Source organism: Moschus berezovskii, chromosome 1, assembly GCF_049115385.1.
Source record: "Moschus berezovskii isolate FMDL1 chromosome 1, NW_MosBer_1.0, whole genome shotgun sequence".
Lineage (NCBI taxonomy): Eukaryota > Metazoa > Chordata > Mammalia > Artiodactyla > Moschidae > Moschus > Moschus berezovskii.
In genome coordinates this window covers 161,611,798-161,629,690 of record NC_142460.1, presented here as the reverse complement: position 1 = coordinate 161,629,690, position 17,893 = coordinate 161,611,798, and the positions used below count along the sequence as shown (strand labels likewise).

General features: G+C 40.9%; 1 protein-coding gene across 1 annotated transcript in view; it reads right to left on the bottom strand.

Moving 5' to 3' along the window:
- The window catches only part of CPNE4 (copine 4), a 647,214-nt gene that overhangs the window by 178,493 nt on the left and 450,828 nt on the right, over positions 1-17,893 (bottom strand). Inside the window, exons 4-5 of the mRNA XM_055413723.2 lie at positions 3,028-3,099; positions 316-390 (exon numbers count right to left, since the gene is read on the bottom strand). Coding sequence (XP_055269698.1) covers positions 316-390; positions 3,028-3,099 — 147 coding nt within the window. The remainder of the gene's footprint in view (positions 1-315; positions 391-3,027; positions 3,100-17,893) is intronic.

Below are 17,893 nucleotides of genomic sequence, written 5' to 3'. Positions count from 1 at the left end.
CCATGTGACCTGTAGCATTTGGGAACAAATGAAGTCTTAGTGTAATAAAATTGTCTTAATTATAAATTAAATTAAATTAATTATAATTATTAATTATAAGCGCAATTATAAAATTGTTTTAATTATAGTCCTTCCGTCTTCTCATTAACTGCTTCTCAATTAGGGGGAAGTCTTACTTTTCATCCTCTCTGAAATCATTGATCTGTTTAGTAATGTGAGTTGAAAGGGGAAAAATAGCTTTGAGGGGAAATCTTATTAAGCTTTGTGTGCTAGCTTTATTACTTTCTTCAATAAGGCTGATGCCAAACACTTTACCTTGTCATCCAGTTTCCGTGCATTGAAGGCAAGTTCAACATAGTCATCATTACCAGATAATTCCTCAGCAATCACCTAAAGGAAAAAAAAAAGCATTCATCAGGAGCAGTGGCAGTTGGACCACTCAACCCAGGGATTCATGAACAATTTAGCTCATGTTTGATCGAAAAATCAACAAAGACTGACACCTGGCATGGAGTTTCCCACAATCCAGTGAATGTGGCACAGCATCTCCAGGTGTACAAGGGGAGTCCCTGGAGCAGACCACGGAAGATAAGTAGACCTCACTGGTGCTGAGCATGAGAACATGAAATATGGGCTGTAAACTGGAGGAAGAAGTTTTAGAGGAATAATTAGGAAGAGCTTCTCCTTCAAAGACCACACAGCACTGAACAGCATGTCCATAAACAATTATATATATTTTCTTCTTTGGGAAGTGACCAAAAAAAGAGGAGAAGGCAGCAATATTTCTCCACTGTTTTCAACCAGACCCACAAAGGATTGTGAAATAAACTGGTCTGTATGGCCCTTCCAGACCAAAGGTTATAAGGTTATCAAAGAAAGTTCTAATTGCAATGCTTCAAAAAAGACTGTCCCTGTGCTTTTTGAGATGGAGAGAGAAAGAGGAAGGGGGAGAAGGAAGAAAGAGAACAAGGATCTAAACCCTTAACGCCAAAGAACAGAGAATTTTTGACAATAACTTTGACATAAGCGAAGAGATAATAGTCTCTAAAAGCCTGTTTCATAAAAAGATCACTTCCTAATATTGAATAATGACTCTTAAACCCTTGAAGCAGAAATTGATGGGAAAAGAAGGAGAAAAACAATGACAACAACAAAATATGGGACCAATATAGTTGCATATAGGTTAAACTACTTCTAAGTCATGTTAAGACTTCACTGTGTATTCAGAGGCCATAATGCCTCTGACCTTGTGGACACCCTTATCAAAGTTATTATGTGAAGACATTGAGTTTTAATCCAATTTTATCTCCATTCTATCTGAGCTAAACTTTCTCATTATGTTTTGAGTACACATCGGTAGCCTCTGGAAATTTTTATTTTCTGCATAAAATTAAAGCTAAAAGCTATCTAAAAAGGGAAGGATCCTGTCAAAGGTGTAAGCACCTGAGGAGTAGAGACCATGGGTCCAGACAAAACTCAAGTCATTCTTGAGTTTTTGCTGTAAAACTCAAGAATGACTTGATAAACCAGGAATTTAGGTTGTTCATTTGATTCTCTTTGGTCCTTTAATGTCTCTTACCCTCCACTTGAGCTATGGTCTTCAATTATCCTGTGTTACAGACACCTTTGTAAAGATGCTGAAAGTTATGACTCATTTGCAAAGCCTAGAAAAATTTGCACTTATTTTCAAGTGTTTTCTGGAGGCTATAGAAGTTGTTCTGACCCAAGGATCCAAGATCAAGAGGAGTTTTTAAATATTTAAAATTAGGAAGGAGATTGAGTTTTTATGGGCTGTGTAGAGAAAGGAAATTCCCAATACTTAGAAAAAAGGTGGTTTAAGATGAGCTTTTGTTTTCCTGGGAAGGAACCGTGGCAGATCTCATAACTGGGTTCACTATCCCAAGTCTTTTCTAGGACCGTGGGCTTTGGGTGTGAGCTTTTTAGAGCACTAGTGGCATTGTCAAAGACCATTTGAACCATTTGTTCTTGATTGAAAATGGTAGTCAAGAAACAGATCTGATATGACTGCATCATTTAAAATATCCAAACCAACAAACAGCTAAGTTCTTGTGAGAACTGTCCTAACTTTCACCAGTAGAAATGAACTATTTTAAAATTCTTCCTTAAAAAGTGGCTTAATTTTTTAAAATGAATCAGTCATTTTTGAGTTAAAAAGGAATGTTCAAAGAACTTAAGTTTTTCTCCTAAGGCAATTTGCCTTGCAAGCAACTCAAATTCTTCTGGCACTTTTTAAACCTATTATTATTTTTTGCCCACAGAACTAAATGGTTAGACTATTTTATATTTCTCAAGAACTTCGATACAAGATGCCAAGGTTTTAAATCCTGGAGTTCTTGAACATTGCATGTTTTATTTAGAAATACTTCCAGTTTTGCCCAAGAGAACATTCTGTAATGACAGAAATGTTCTGTCATCTGCACTGTCCAGTATATGGATCTACTGAGCACTTGATATGTGGCTAGTGTAGGGAATGACTATTTGCTTTTATTTAATTTTAAATAATTTTAAGTTGAAAAATCTTGGCTACCAAATAGAACAGAGCAGCTCCAAACTATCATATTAAAAAGAAGAGTTAAATGCTGGGCTCTCTGATCATTAGGAAACAGACCAAATCTTGGACTAAATGCTGTTATATGTTTTTTCTCAAGAAACTGAGAAGCTGGGATAGGTAGCTTTGATAATTTGAAAATGCCGGACAATTCCATATTCTTACTATGATCAATAACTTCTTTCTTTTTTCCCTGCTAAAACCTATATTTAATTACAGAAGTGCTTAGTTGAAGTGAATGGCCTCATTTTCAAATCCTTTTTCCTACAATGAAAAGGTCAAAATTGTATTATTAAGAAGGAGAAAGATTGAAAAAAAAAAAAAAGAGGTGACTGGTATAGCTGAGCAGTTATGGGATCAATCCCTAACATCCAGAGGGTCAGCTTCCCAAGAGGCTGGGTTGGACCAGCAGGCTCCATCTGGGCACTTCAACAGGTGGCTGCTGAGGGAGGGCTCACCGTGATGGAAGATTTCCCTGCCGTGTTCCCGTGCTTCAGCAAGGATTTGGACAGCTTTCTCTGGGAAACAATCTGTATGAAAGAAACACAAGGTGGAGATACTAGTCATATACTTGCAGGTATGCACTTCAGTATTTTTCTTACAGTTCTCCTTTAAATTATGACATCAATGTCCACTTATTTTCTAAGGTTCTTCCACAAACCTCTGCTAAATACAGGTCATTCTCTTCTTTCCTCTTATAGCCCGAGCTGTGTGAGTGAAGGATTACAGATAATTTAGTCACTTAGGAGGTGGCTTAATCACTGCTGAGACATTTATATTAAAATTAGACAAAACATGTTGGACATGTAAATTAAGATAAAGGAGATGAAGTTTCGGAATGATCTCAAATTAGCACTAAAACCTCTGTGCAGATTGGGGGATGGGGTGAAGGGAGGAAAGAAACTCAAGGTCTAAATATATACCTCCTGTATCTATAAACTCTAGAGTTCTATTTTTTAAATATTCATTATGAAGCTATAAAGTAAGTCATCAGGAGACTGATGTTCAGACAAGCCAAAAGGAGTAATTGGGGTCCTCTCCACAATTTAGTGTCAACTAAAATCATCAGTCCACTGGCAGTTATTCTCATTAGAATCCACCCCATCCCCCTCTTGTTTTCTTTTCTGGAAGGGAAAGATGGCAAGGCTCTGAGGCCCAGATGTACCCAATGATTCCTAAAGGAAACAAGGCTTAAAAGACGAGCGAAAGCCATGCTCTCAGGACAGAGAACAAAGTCCCCAGTTGTTGGTGGTACTTTCTATCTGCAATGGTCCCAGTGATCCTTGCTTCCAGGTGTTCTTGCCTTTGCATAATTCCCTCTCCTGAGTGTTGGGTGGATCCAGTGATTTGCTTCTAATGAACAGAATGCCACAAAAGTGACGGGATCTCACTTCGAAGATTAGGTTCTGAAATCACCATGACTTCTTTCTTGCTTACCATCTCTCTTTCTCTGTCTTAGAGTTTTTTCTCTGGGGAATGCAGGCTGCTAGGTTGTGAGCAGCCCTCTAAGAGCAGCCCACATGACCAAGAATTGATGTCCCCACTCAATAGCCAGTGAGAACAAGAAGCTGATCTGCAGCCACATAGGTAAGCATGGAGTAGGTCTTTCCTGCAGATGAGCTTTGAGATAACTATACCTCGACAATAGCCTGTGAGAGACACTGGTCCAGAGGACCATTGCTGCAACTCCTGACACACAAAAACTGTGAGATAATAAATGTTTGTTTTTAAGCTTTCAAGTTTTGGGGTAATCTTTGATGCAGGAATTGGTAGAAGTACACATAAGATAGGGAAGGAGATCACTGTGAAAAGTTGGGGCATAACCTTATTCTCTGAAATCCTTATTTTGTCTCTGTGTTAGAGCAATATCAGGAGTGTGCTAATATCCAATGCAAAAAAAAGTTCAGAGAACTTCCCTAGGCCAAGCAGATTGAACTATCCTAATGTTCAGCTTGCTGTCCTCTGAAGGAAGGAGTGTTTCCATAAAAAATCACCAGTGATGATGATGATGATATCAAGGAAAACAATGGGAGCTCCCATGTAAGAACACAGATTATGTGGCAGATGCCTTATTCATTCCAAAAATAATTATTTAGCCCCTACTGTATGACAAACTTGGTGCTGTGCCCTAAGAATAGAGTGGTAAGCAAAGTCAGATACAATCTCTGACCTCATGGAGCTTACATTTTTAGTAGAAGAGACAGCAATAAACCAGGGCTTCCCAGGTAGTGCTAGTGGTAAATAACCTGCCAATGCAGGAGGCATAAGAGATGAGGGTTTGATCCCTGGGTCGGCAAGATCCCCTGGAGGAGGAAACGGCAACCCTCTCTAGTATTCTTGCCTAGAGAATCCCATGGACAGAGGAACCCGGTGGACTACTGTGCAAGGGGTCACAAAGACTTGGACATGACTGAAACGACTTAGCACAAGCACAAGTAACAAACCAAATGGTCAAACAAATATGTCACAAAGGAGAGATGTACTGGCCATGGTGGGGATGATGAATGGGATAATTGAGGATGAACCATTTATAAATCTCTGGCAACAGGCCAGGTGAGAGGTAACAGTGACTGTGGAGATGGAGAGAAAAGACTGGATTTATGAGATAAATGTAAAATAGTCAAAATTTGGAAATGGATTGAATATGGAGAGAGTGGGAGGCATCCTAAAGGCATCATTGAATCAGACAGAAATGCCTTTTATTGAGTCAACAAAGAGGATATTAAATTGGAAGGCAAAGAACAAAGTTTGAGGCAGAAAACACACTGGAGTAGTTTGATGAAGAGAAAAAGAGGACGGAAATGGATAAGAAGATAATTCTTTCAATAAGTTTTGCTATAAAGTGGGGAAGAGAGAATAGACCCTGTGGGGAAGGAGAAATTCAGTAAGGTTTTTGTCTTAGTGGTCACTTTGTTGCTAACTTTACAGCCTTACAAATTTGGTAGTGTTAGTTTCTTTTGATAGAGGAGCAAAATTGGATATAAAGAGTTTAAGTAACTCTCCTAAGGTTATAGAGATAAGAGGGAATGTAGCTGGGATTTGAACCTGGGTCTGACTCCAGAAACTGATCTCCAGCTACATTATGACTGGTAAGGAAACTCCTAAAAGAGATTCAAAAAATGTCCACAGTGGGGTTTGTACTACATGTGTTTGCTTTTAAGCCCTAGATCTCATGTTAGTGCTTAAGTCTCAATGTGTAAGCATGGAGAAGTTGGTAAAGAAATAATTAAGTTAAATCTTAAGAATGAAGTAATCTAAAGACACTGGCTTTGGTTAAGCTCACTGTGGCATAATGACTAAGAACATAGGTCTTCCATTGTAAATATGTAACATATTTTCTTTATCCACTCATCTGTTGGTGGATATATATGTATTTATATATATATTATATAATATATATATATATATATAATGGAATATAACTCAGCCATAAAAAGGAATGAAATTGGGTCATTTGCAGTGATATAGATGGACCTAGAATCTGTCATATGGAGTGAAGTAAGTCAAAAGAGTAAAAACAAATATTAACACATATATACCGAAGCTAGAATAATGATTCAGATGAAACTATTTTCAGTTTAGGAGCAGAGACACAGATGTAGAGATTGGACATGTGGACACAGGGTGGGAATGAGAGAGTGGGATGAACTGAGAGAGCAGCACCGACATATATACACTATCGTGTGCAAAACAGATAGCTAGTGGGAAGCTGCTGTATAATACAGAGAGCTCAGCTCGGTGTTCCGTGATGACCAAGAGGGGTGGATGTGGGGATAGGGTGGGAGGGAGGCTCAACAGGGAGGGAATATATGTGTATATACAGCTGATTCACTTTGTTATACAGTGCAAACACAACATTGTAAAACAACTATATTCCAATAAAAGAACATAGGTTTTTTTTTTATGTATAGCTATCAATAAAATGACATGAAAAATTCAGATGATAAAAGAATTGGCTTTCCTTCCCATAGTTAACTTTGAACCCAAACTCCTCACCTTTCCCACCCTATCATTAAGAATGTTTCAGTGTTTTTAGTCTTATTGGCAAAATCATTATCCCCTAAACCATTCCCAGATTATCACTCGTAGAAAAGCTACCATTTCCTAGAATAATGTAGACATTATTTTTTTAACTTGAAATAAACCAAAGCACAGAACACAAACAATAAAATAACATTAGGAAGACTTTCTCTCCAGGGTTTTTTAAGTAGTGGGGTAGAGGGGAAGACACATGAATAGACAAAACAAGAGTCATTGATAAGAAGTAGCCAGGTCAATATCTGTCCTAAGAAAGGAGATATTATGCCCCGTTCCCATATAAATCTGGTCTCAGGAATACTTTGGTCAGGAATTCCCTGTAGTCCAGTGGTTAAAAATCCACCTTGCAAAGCAGGGGATGCAGGTTCAATTCCTGGTTGGGGAACTAAGATCTCACATGTCACGGAGCAACTAATTTCAGATGCTGCAACTACTAAGCCTGTGCACTCCAGAGTCCATGCACCACAACTAGAGAATCTGTGCGCCTCAGCGAAAGAATCCACATGAAGCAACAAAGAACCCATGTGATGCAACCAAGATATGACATGATAAGATAAATTTCAAAAAATATTTTGGTTCAGTGTCATTGTGTTCCATCCGCGTTTGTTACAAATTCCAATAGTTCCAAATGACCCCAACAATCCTCTCAGCACTGAGATAATCCAGGCACTGGGTTACCAGGTGTTGGTAGATTGCCTTTACAGATTGTGTCTTACAAGATCCACAATCCCTTTCTTCAAGGAAGACCAATTATGATCTTAGGTCTCTCTTCTCACTCTTACTTAGGCAGTAAGTTAGTCACTCATTCATGTCCGACTCTTTGCTGCCCCATGGACTGCAGCACACCAGGCTTCCCTGTCCATCACCAACTCCCACAGTTTATTAAAACTCATGTCTATTAAGTCGGTGATGCCATCCAACCATCTCATCCTCTGTCATCCCCTTCTCCTTCTGCCTTCAATCTTTCCCAGCATCAGGGTCAATTCCAATGAATCACTTCTTCACATCAGGTGGACAAAGTATTGGAGTTTCAGCTTCAGTATTAGTCCTTCCAATGAATATTCAGGACTGATTTCCTTTAGGATTGATTGGTTGTATCTGCTTGCAGAAGACTCTCAAGATTCTTCTCCAAAACCACAGTTCAAAAGCATCAATTCTTTGGCACTCAGCTTTCTTTATAGTCCAACTCTCACATCCATACATGACTACTGGAAAAACCGTAGCTTTGACTAGATGGACCTTTGTTGGCAAAGTAATGTCTCTGCTTTTTAGCATGCTGTCTAGGTTGGTCATAGTTTGTCTTTGAAGGAGTAAACATCTTTTAATTTCATGGTTGCAGTCAACATCTGCAGTGATTTTGGAGCCCAAGAAAATAGTCTGTCACTGCTTCCATTGTTTCCCCATCTATTTGCCATGAAGTGATGGGACCGGATCCCAATGATCTTAGCTTTCTGAATGTTGAGTTTTAAACCAACATTTTCATTCTCATCTTTCAATTTCATCAAGAGGCTCTTTAGTTCTTCTTCACTTTCTGCCATAAGTGTGGAGTCATCTGCATATCTGAGGTTATTGATATTTCTCCTGGCAATCTTGATTCCATCTTGTGCTTCATCCAGCCCAGCATTTCCCAAGATGTACTCTACATATAGGTTAAATAAGCAGGGTGACATTTTATAGCCTTGACGTACTCCTTTCCCAATTTGGAACCAGTCTTTTGTTCCATGTCCAGTTCTAACTGTTACTTCTTGACCTGCATACAGATTTCTCAGGAGGCAGGTCAGGTGGTCTGGTATTCCCATCTCTTTAAGAATTTTCCACAGTTTGTTGTGATCCACACAGTCAAAGGCTTTGGTGTATTCAATTAAGCAGAAGTAGATGTTTTTTCTGGAACTCTCTTGCTTTTTCAATGATCCAACGGATGTTGGCAATTTGACCTCTGGTTCCTCTGCCTTTTCTAAATCTAGCTTGAACATCTGGAAGTTCACAGTTCACATACTGTTGAAACCTGATTTGGAGAATTTTGAGCATTACTTTGCTAGCCTGTGAAATAAGTGCAATTGTGTAGTAGTTTGAATATTCTTTGACATTGCCTTTCTTTGGGACTGGAATGAAAACTGACCTTTTCCAGTCCTGTGGCCACTGGTGAGTTTTCCAAATTTGCTGGCATATTGAGCATAGAACTTTTACAGCACCATCTCTTAGGATTTGAAAGATCTTAACTAGAATTCCATCACCTCCACCAGCTTCATTCGTAGTGATGCTTCCTAAGGTCCACTAGACTTTGCATTCCAGGATGTCTGGCTCTAGGTGAGTGATCACACCATCGTGATTATCTGGGTCATGAAGATATTTTTTGGGTCTGGGTCAGAAGTTCTTCTGCGTATTTTTGCCACCTCTTCTTAATATCTTCTGCTTCTATTAGGTCCATACCATTTCTGTCCTTTATTGAGCCCATCTTTGCTTGAAATATTCCCTTGGTGTCTCTAATTTTGTTGAAGAGATTTCTAGTCTTTCCCATTCTATTGTTTTCCTCTATCTCTTTGCATTGATCACTGAGAAAGGCTTTCTTATCTCTCCTTGCTATTCTTTGGAACTCACCATTCAAATGGGTATATCTTTCCTTTTCACCTTTACCTTTAGCTTCTCTTCTTTTCTTGTCTATTTGTAAGGTCTCCTCAGATAACCATTTTGCCTTTCTTTTTCTTAGAGATGGTCTTAATCACTGCCTCCCATACACTGCCATGAACCTCCATCCATAGTCCTTCAGGTACTCTGTCTATCAGATCTAATCCCTTGAATCTATTTGTCCTTTCCACTGTATAGTCATAAGGCATTTGATTTAGGTCATACCTGAATTGTCTAGTGGTTTTCCCTACTTCCTTCAATTTAAGTCTGAATTTGGCAATAAGGAGTTCATGATCTGAGTCACAGTCAGCTGACTTTATAGAACTTTTCCAAATTTGGCTGCAAAGAATATAATCAATCTGATTTTTGTGTTGACCATCTGGTGATGTCTATGTGTGGAGTCTTGTGTTGTTGGAAGAGGGTGTTTGCTAGGACCAGTGTGTTCTCTTGGCAAAACGCTGTTAGCCGTTCCCCTGCTTCATTTTGTACTCCAGGGCCAAATTTGCCTTTTACTCCAGGTTATCTCTTAACTTCCTACTTTTGCATTCCAGTTCCCTATAATGAAATGGATATATATATATATATATATATTTTTTTTTTGGTGTTAGTTCTAGAAGGTTTTGTAGGCCTTCACAGAATCATTCAACTTTAGCATCTTCAGCATTACTGGTTGGGGAATAGACTTGGATTATTGTGCTATTGAATGATTTGCCTTGGAAATGAACAGAGATCATTCTGTCATTTTTGAGATTGCATCCAAGTACTGCATTTTGGACTCTTTTGTTGACTCTGACTATGAAGGCTACTCCATTTCTTCCAAGGGATTCTTGCCCATAGTAATAGATATAATGGTCATCTGAGTTAAATTTGCCGATTCCAGTCCATTTTAGTTCACTGATTCCTAAAATGTCGATGCTCACTCTTGCCATGTCCTGTTTGACCACTTCCAATTTGCCTTGATTCATGGACCTACCAATCCAGGTTCCTATGGGTATTGCTCTTTACAGCTTCAGACTTTACTTCCATCACCAGTTATAAACACAACTGGGTGTTGTTTTTGCTTTGGCACTGTCTCTTCATTCTTTCTGGAGTTATTTCTCTACTGATCTCCACTAGGGGAGTTCATCTTTCAGTGTCCTAACTTTTTGCCTTTTCATGCTGTTCATGGGGTTCTCAAGGCAAGAATACTGAAGTGGTTTGCCATTCCCTTCTCCAGTGGACCACATTTTGTCAAAACTGTCCACTATGACCTATCCATTTTGGATGGCCCTACATGGCATGGTTCATAGTTTCATTGAGTTAGACAAGGCTGTTTTGTTAGACAAAACTGATCCATGTGATCAGTTTGGTTAGTTTTCTGTGAGTGTGGTTTTCGTTCTGTCTGTCCTCTGATGTATACAGATACAAGGCTTATGGAAACTTCCTGATGGAAGAGACTGACTGAGGGGGAAACTGGGTTTTGTTCTGATGGGCTGGGCTATGCTCGGTAAATCTTTAATCCAATTTTCTGTTGATGGGCTGGGCTGTGTTCCCTCCCTGTTATTTGACCTGAGGCCAAACTATGATTGAGGTACCTCCTTCAAAAGGTCCCATGCATGTACTGCCGAACTCAGTGCCCCCGACCCTGCAGCAGGACACCGTCGACCCATGCCTCTGCCGGAGACTCCTGGACACTCACGGGCAAGTCTGGGTCTGTCTCTTGTGGGGTCACTGCTCCTTTCTCCTGGGTCCTGATGCACACAAAGTTCTGTTTGTGCCCTTTAAGAATTCTGTTTCCCCAGTCTTGTGTAAGTTCTGCAGCTCAATGGTGGGATTAATGGCGACATCCTCCAAGAGGGCTTATGTCATACCCAGGTCTGCTGCACCTAGAGCCCCTGCCCCTGCGGCAGGCCACTGCTGACCCTTACCTTTGCAGGAGACACTCACACACAGTTCTGGCTCAGTCTCTGTGGGGTCTCTGGTTCCTGGTGCACACAAAGTTGCTTTGAGCCCTCTGAGTGTCTCTGGTGGGTAAGGGGTTTGATTCTAAATATGATTTTTCCCTTCCTACCATCATGCTGGGGCTTATCCTTTGCCCTTGGACATGGGGTATGTTTTTTTTTGGTAGGATCCAACATTCTCTAGTAGACGGTTGTTCATCAGCGAGTTGTTGTTTTGGAGTTCTCGCAGGAGAAGAAGAAGAACTAATTTAGAAATCCTAACATTTCCATTGGTAGGGCCTGAAAAGAATGCTACCATGTACCACATCCTGCCTTTTATGAATGCTAGAAAGACAAGCAATATCCCAGAAAATATTCCTTCTTAAGAAATGGGACTTTGAGTACATAAGTGGCTAATCAAGCAGGTATTCAAACAAACATTTTACAGTTCCAGGCCTCCATCTTAGCTCCAAAAAAATGAGTAACAATTAAAGTCTCAAATCTCTCATTGTAATAATGATTGACAATGAGTTCCTATTGGCATTGCCATTTTTAGGCATTTGGGCTAGAACAGTAGGATACCCAGCTGGAGCAGTGATCTTTGAAGAAAAGTCTATTCATGCCAATCCCCTTCTCATGCAGGCTTTGTTGCAACTGAAGCGACTGCATCAGACTCAAGAAAAGCCTTTGGTCTTGTCAGAGTATGAGGGGGTTTGAATGACAAGGACTCACCCTCATCCCAGCTGACACTGATGCCAATAAATAGGAAGTATTTAGCACTGGGCTGAAGGGGATGCACTTGTCAGAAGTCCTCTTATTTGATTCTTCTCACCCTAGAGTGGGGTCGCAGCTGCAATCCTGAGAAAGGTGAAGTATAGGGGGAGCAAATACTCTTATTAGCAAATTCAGATCAGAGGGACATTACCACCGTTAAGTCTCTGATCTGCATTCACACGTGAATCTATGGAGGAAATACTTCTCTCCTTCTGAAGTGAACAGTATTCTAACAGAAGGTATCTTCATTTTTTAGGCAAGTCCACTGTTTCACTTAGATAAATGGAAAAAAATCCAGGTGAATAAAAAACATTTTGGTCAATATTTTAACATGTATATTCAGCTGGATTTGCATACAAAGGTTTTCAAAGCAGTAATTTTGGGAACTAGACAGTTGTTTTTCATGAGCTCCTTTTACTGAAAATATCTCCAGATCATTTCTGGAAATTTCTTTGAAATTTATTGCAAAACAAACATTTATTGAACATCTTTTCTGAGCTAGGTGCTGTTCTGAGACAACAGAGGTGGACAGATGAGAACATATTTACAATACAGTACAATCACACCTCTGTTAGCCAGAACTGAGAATGCCAAAGCATGTGTTGGCTTCCCCAGTGGCTTTACTACTCCCAGGTAATAAAGACTCTTCCTGCCAATGCTGGATACCTGGGTTCAGTTCCTGAATCAGGAAGATCCCCTGGAGAAGGAAATGGCAACCCATTCCAGTATTCTTAACTGGAAAATCCCATGGACAGAGGAGCCTGGCAGGCTACAGTTCATGGGGTTGCCAAAGAATCAGACACAACTAAACTACAACAGCAAAGCATGTGTCAGAGAACATTCATCCCTTAAAAGGTAAGTAAATATTATATGAGAAAGTCTTTCTGTAGATAAGTCTGGAAATCATAGGATTAGAAAAAACTTGACATCTTAACTGCAGGACATTAAAAGAGCTCTAGTTTTGAATCACTCTGAGTACAGCCATGATAGGAGTATTCTTTATATTTTTTTGGCCCCAGAACCTTTTGTCAAGGAGCATCCCTGGTGCTCTGTAAAGTAGCAGTTACTACTCCCATCACTAGAGTGTATAACCAAGCATTCCTGATGGCTCCTATAGCAACAGAAGGGGACAGGCCCAGGGCCTCTCAGGCTGGACTCTTGTAGGGCTGTCTGGGCTCCCAGCAGCTGACATTGGCATCTCTTTGCCTGCAAGTTCCCCTGGAGTCTGTGTCCACTGTCCACCGGCTCAGAAAGCTGCAAGTGGAGAGGATTAACACCCTTGGGAGCAGACAGAAATGTCCCAGCTCCTTTCGCCCAGGTATGGGGGTAACTCTGTGGTGTTTGCTCTGCACAGAAGCTGAGTTTCCCCAGTGGATGGAGCTCCAGTTACTCCCAGTGGTGATTACTCAGACACCACAGCCTTTGCTTTATTGACTCCTCCCCCTTTCCTGCCACTTCTCCACTCCCTTTCCAGTGTTTCTTTTACTTTCCAAATAATCTTTTTTCAATGCTTTTCTGCTTCTGGGAGACACTATTGACATTCTACTCTGTGTCAGATAATGTATTGAGTGTTTCACATACATGATCTCATTTACTGTCATTTAATGATCAAAATATTTAATCCACCTGCAATGCAGGAAACCTCAGTTCGATTCCTGGGTTGGGAAGATCCCCTGGAGGAGGACATGGCAACCCACTCCAGTCTTCTTGCCTGGAGAATCCCATTGACAAAGGAGCCTGGCGGGTTACAGTTTATGGGGTTGCAAAGAGTTGGACACGACTAAGCAACTCAGCACAATGAGCAAAACTCTCTTTCCCAGAGAAACAGGGATGAGAGAAGCAAGACTTTGAGAAATTAGGGTGTCTATCTAAGTTCACAGAGCATTATGGACTGAATTGTGTCCCTACCCTCTGTTTCAAATCTTAAAGCCTTGACTCACAATGTATTTGGAGACAGGGCCTATAATGGAGATAACTGAGGTTAAATGAGGTCATAAGTGTGGGGCCCTAATCCAATAGGACTAGTGTCCTTATAAAAGAGAATGATACACTAGAAGTCTCTCTTTCTTTGTCTCTCTCTACGTATATGCACAGAGGAAAAGGTTTATGAGGAGCCATGAGAGGTCAGGAGAGGCCTCACCACAAATTAACCCTGCTCTCAACTTGATCTTGGAATTCCAGCCTCCAGAAATATGATAAATAAATTGTAGTTGTTGAAGTAACTAGTGTGTGATGTTTTGTTATGGCAGTTCTAATAGACTAATACACAAAGCTATAAGATTTGAGGCCAAGATTTACTCCTTCACTGAGTATCCTATTTATTGAGTATCTATCATGTGCTGAATATTGAGAATAACATGATGGCACAAGGCAGGCACACACTGCCCTCTAGAGATAGCAACACAAAGCACGTGTCAAATTCTGATTCTGCAAGGAGAAGCAATGCCACGCCATGAGAGGAGGCTCACCTGATCCACATGGTCAGATGAGGCACTTCTAAAGAAATTGCTCCTGACCTGAAGGCTCATGGATGACAACTGAGGAGTCAAAGGGAGAGGGAATGGTAGCTACCAAGGCAATGTATGAGTATGAGGAGCAGGGTGAATATATGAGGCAGAAAAGAAGACTTATCCTTTATTTCTACAGACCAGGTTCCTGGCAGTGTTGTCCTCTGACTGACACTAGGTACTTTAGCAATGTTGGCTGGGGTAGGTTAAAAATGACCCCCTAAAGATATCCATGGGCTTCCCAAGTGGCTCAGTGGTAAAGAATCTGCCTGCCAATGCAGGAGATGTGGATTTGATCCCTGGGTCTGGAATATCCCCTGGAAGAGGAAATGGAAACCTACTCTAGGATTCTTGCCTGGAAAATCCTAAGGACAGAGGAGCCTGGTGGGCTACAGTCCAGGTTGTCACAAAGAGTCAGACATGACTAAACACAAAGATAGCCATACCCTAAATCACTGAAACATGTGTGTATTACCTTATATAGCAAAAAAAAGTCATTATAGATGTAATTAAGTTAAGGATCTTAAAATGTGGAGATAATCCTGGATTATCTGGATGGACTCTAAATGTAATCTAAGGAATCAGAAGGAGATATGATCACACACACTTAGAAAGTATGGAAATATGAAGACAGAGCAGAGAAATATTTGAAGATGATGGACAAGGCAAGGAATGGATTCTCCCCTAAAGCCTTCAGAAGGAGCATGGTCCTGCTCACACTCTGAATTTGGACTTCTTCCCCCAGAATTGTGAGAGAATAAAATTGTTGTTTCAAGCCACCAAGCTTGTGATCATTTGTAACAGGAAATTAATACTGACCTAGCCCATGACCAGGTTCAAAGTCCCAGGAAAAGATGTGATGATGGCTTTGATGATGACTGATTTTAGGGAATTCCCTACCTTCTCATTTCCGTCTCAAGACTGCTGGGCAATATAACTTCACCTGGTAGACATCAGACTTGCTAAGATAAATATGCCTGAAGACCCTAGCCTTGACACTCTCCCTCCCTTTCCTGGTGACCTGGCTTCCACCACTGACCCAGAGGAGCCACAATCCTATCTGAGCACAGAATAATGCCTGAGAAGCTTGGCATTTTGTATGCACTACCAGTAAAGGGAAACTTTATCATTGTTTTAAAGATCATTTAAAAATAGCCTTTAAAGAGCTATGTTTTTTCTTATGCTGTTCCCTCTCCCCTCAATTGGCAAATTTTATTCATTTTTAAGATCTTCATTAGGAGCTTGGAGTTGTTGCTGTGATAGGAGGGATGTGGAGTCACTCATAGGAGAGAGAATTATTCCTTCTCCCCTAACTTGTGTCCTCCCCTCCTCATCCTAGCTGGCTACTGTCCAGCTACAGCAGCACAGCCTGCATGGCTAGAAAGGCAGACTCTCAGGGCCCACTGCGGACCTGCTGAGCCAGAATCTGCATTTTGATGAGGTCCCCAGGTGACCTGCATGTACATTAAAAGTGATAAGCCCTGAGCTAGAAGTGAGAATTACACGTCAACATTTCATGTCGAATTTCAGTACAGTATGATCAGATTTAAAGGATTTTTAGAAAAGGGTTTTAAAATGAATCCATTCTGCTGATTTAGACTTTGATTAAGAGTAAAGTTGTAGCAGCTTAGAAGCTTTCTCAGATATTCAGGAGAAAGAACGGCAACACAAGTGTGCATGCACATTTTACATAAACTCAGTCTGGTCCCCAGCTCCTCAGTGTAGACCTACTGAAGGACCGGCCCAGCAAGAATGATTTCAAGTGTCAGGCGTGATGGGTAATCTGCTCGCTTGGGCTTCCTGTCTCCAGCTTTCTATTAAGCAGTGTTCTAATTACTGCCAGTGTAATTACAGGCTTTTACCCTTTTTCTGACTTCATTAGTAAGGGATGGAGAGATGTTCAGAGAAGGATTTAAGGACTGCCTGTGTATTCTGCACCTTTGCCTCCTCATCACCAATGACCTGGCCCAGAGGCCATCTCCCCACCTCGAGCTGAGGGATACCACAAGGCGATCGGGAGGAAGAGCTGCATCTCCAAGCAGCCGCTGCCCAGGGGAGGGCCCTGGGTCAGGTCAAGGGCACAAGGCAGCTTTTCAACCATCCTCGCCTTTGGCAGGGGGTGACTCATTATCAGTGAGGCTGGCAACTAGGTACTAGTCGTCTACAGGAAGAGGAGGATGGGAGAAATCCCTGGACTACTTTTAAGAGAAGGATGCAAATTCCAACTTTCAGGTTATTAGACCAAGTAATTTTATTACCAGTTAAGAGGTGAAGAGACAGAAGCTCAGAGATAATTAAGTCACACAACTGTCAAAGAGTAATAATACTACTGCAGGAAGAGCACTTACTTTAAGTGTGGCAGCTACTGCTCTGAAGTGACTTAAGTGTACTAATTAATTTAATTCTCATAACAGCCCTATAAAGTAAGTATTATGCCCATTTGCAGATAAGAAAAAATGAAGTATAAAGAGTGTATTGGTTTGCTAGGGCTGCTATAACAAATTACCACAAATTGACATAAAAAAACAGAACCATCTTCTCTCATGGTTTCAAGGGCAGAGTTTGAAATCAAGGTGTCTGTGGGGGCCATGCTCCCTCCAGGGGCTCTGAAGGCAATTTCTATTTCTTGTCTCTGGTCCAGAGTCTGGTGCCTGCAGCTGTCCCCTGGCCTGTGCTGCATCACTCCACCTCCTTCTTGTGGCCCTCTCCTGTCTGTGTTCCTCCTCTGTGGTTCCTTTGTATGAACACTTGTCATTGGACTTATACCACATGGATAACCCAGGATGATCTCTGCATCTTGCTAACCTTTACTTAACTAGATCTGCAGAGACTCTTTGTCCAAATAAGGTCACATTCACAGACCGCAGGGTTGAGGATGCAGACATATTTTGGGGGTGGCCACCATTCAGCCCACTATAGAGAGGCTAGGTGACTTGCTCAAGGTTCCACAGCCAGGAAGTAAAGGAGCTGAGATTTGAATCCAGTCAGTCCAGCCAGAGTCCATCTCTTCTCTGCTGCCTCCTATAAATGACAGAGGCTGGACTTGATCCTGCACTAAACCCTGCCAGATGTATGCAGTAATTCATACACACTCCTCACCCTGGAGACGCTAACCACAGAGGGGTGTTCCCTCTCCCTCAGACCACTGCAAAAGCCACTTAACCTGTGCCCTAGCTTCATGCTTCACTCTTGCTATATAATGTTGAGTAAGAAACATGAAGGGACCTAGAGATTATCTTACTAAGTGAAGTCAGACAGAGAAAGACAAATAATATATGATCCACTTATATGTGGAATCTAAAAAAATGATACAAATAAACTTATTTATAAAACAGGAATAGACTTACAAACATAAAAACAAACTTATGGTTACCAAAGAGGAAAGGGGAGAGGAACAAATTAGGAGTTTGAGATTAACGTATACACACTATTACATATAAAATAGATAACCAACAAGGTCC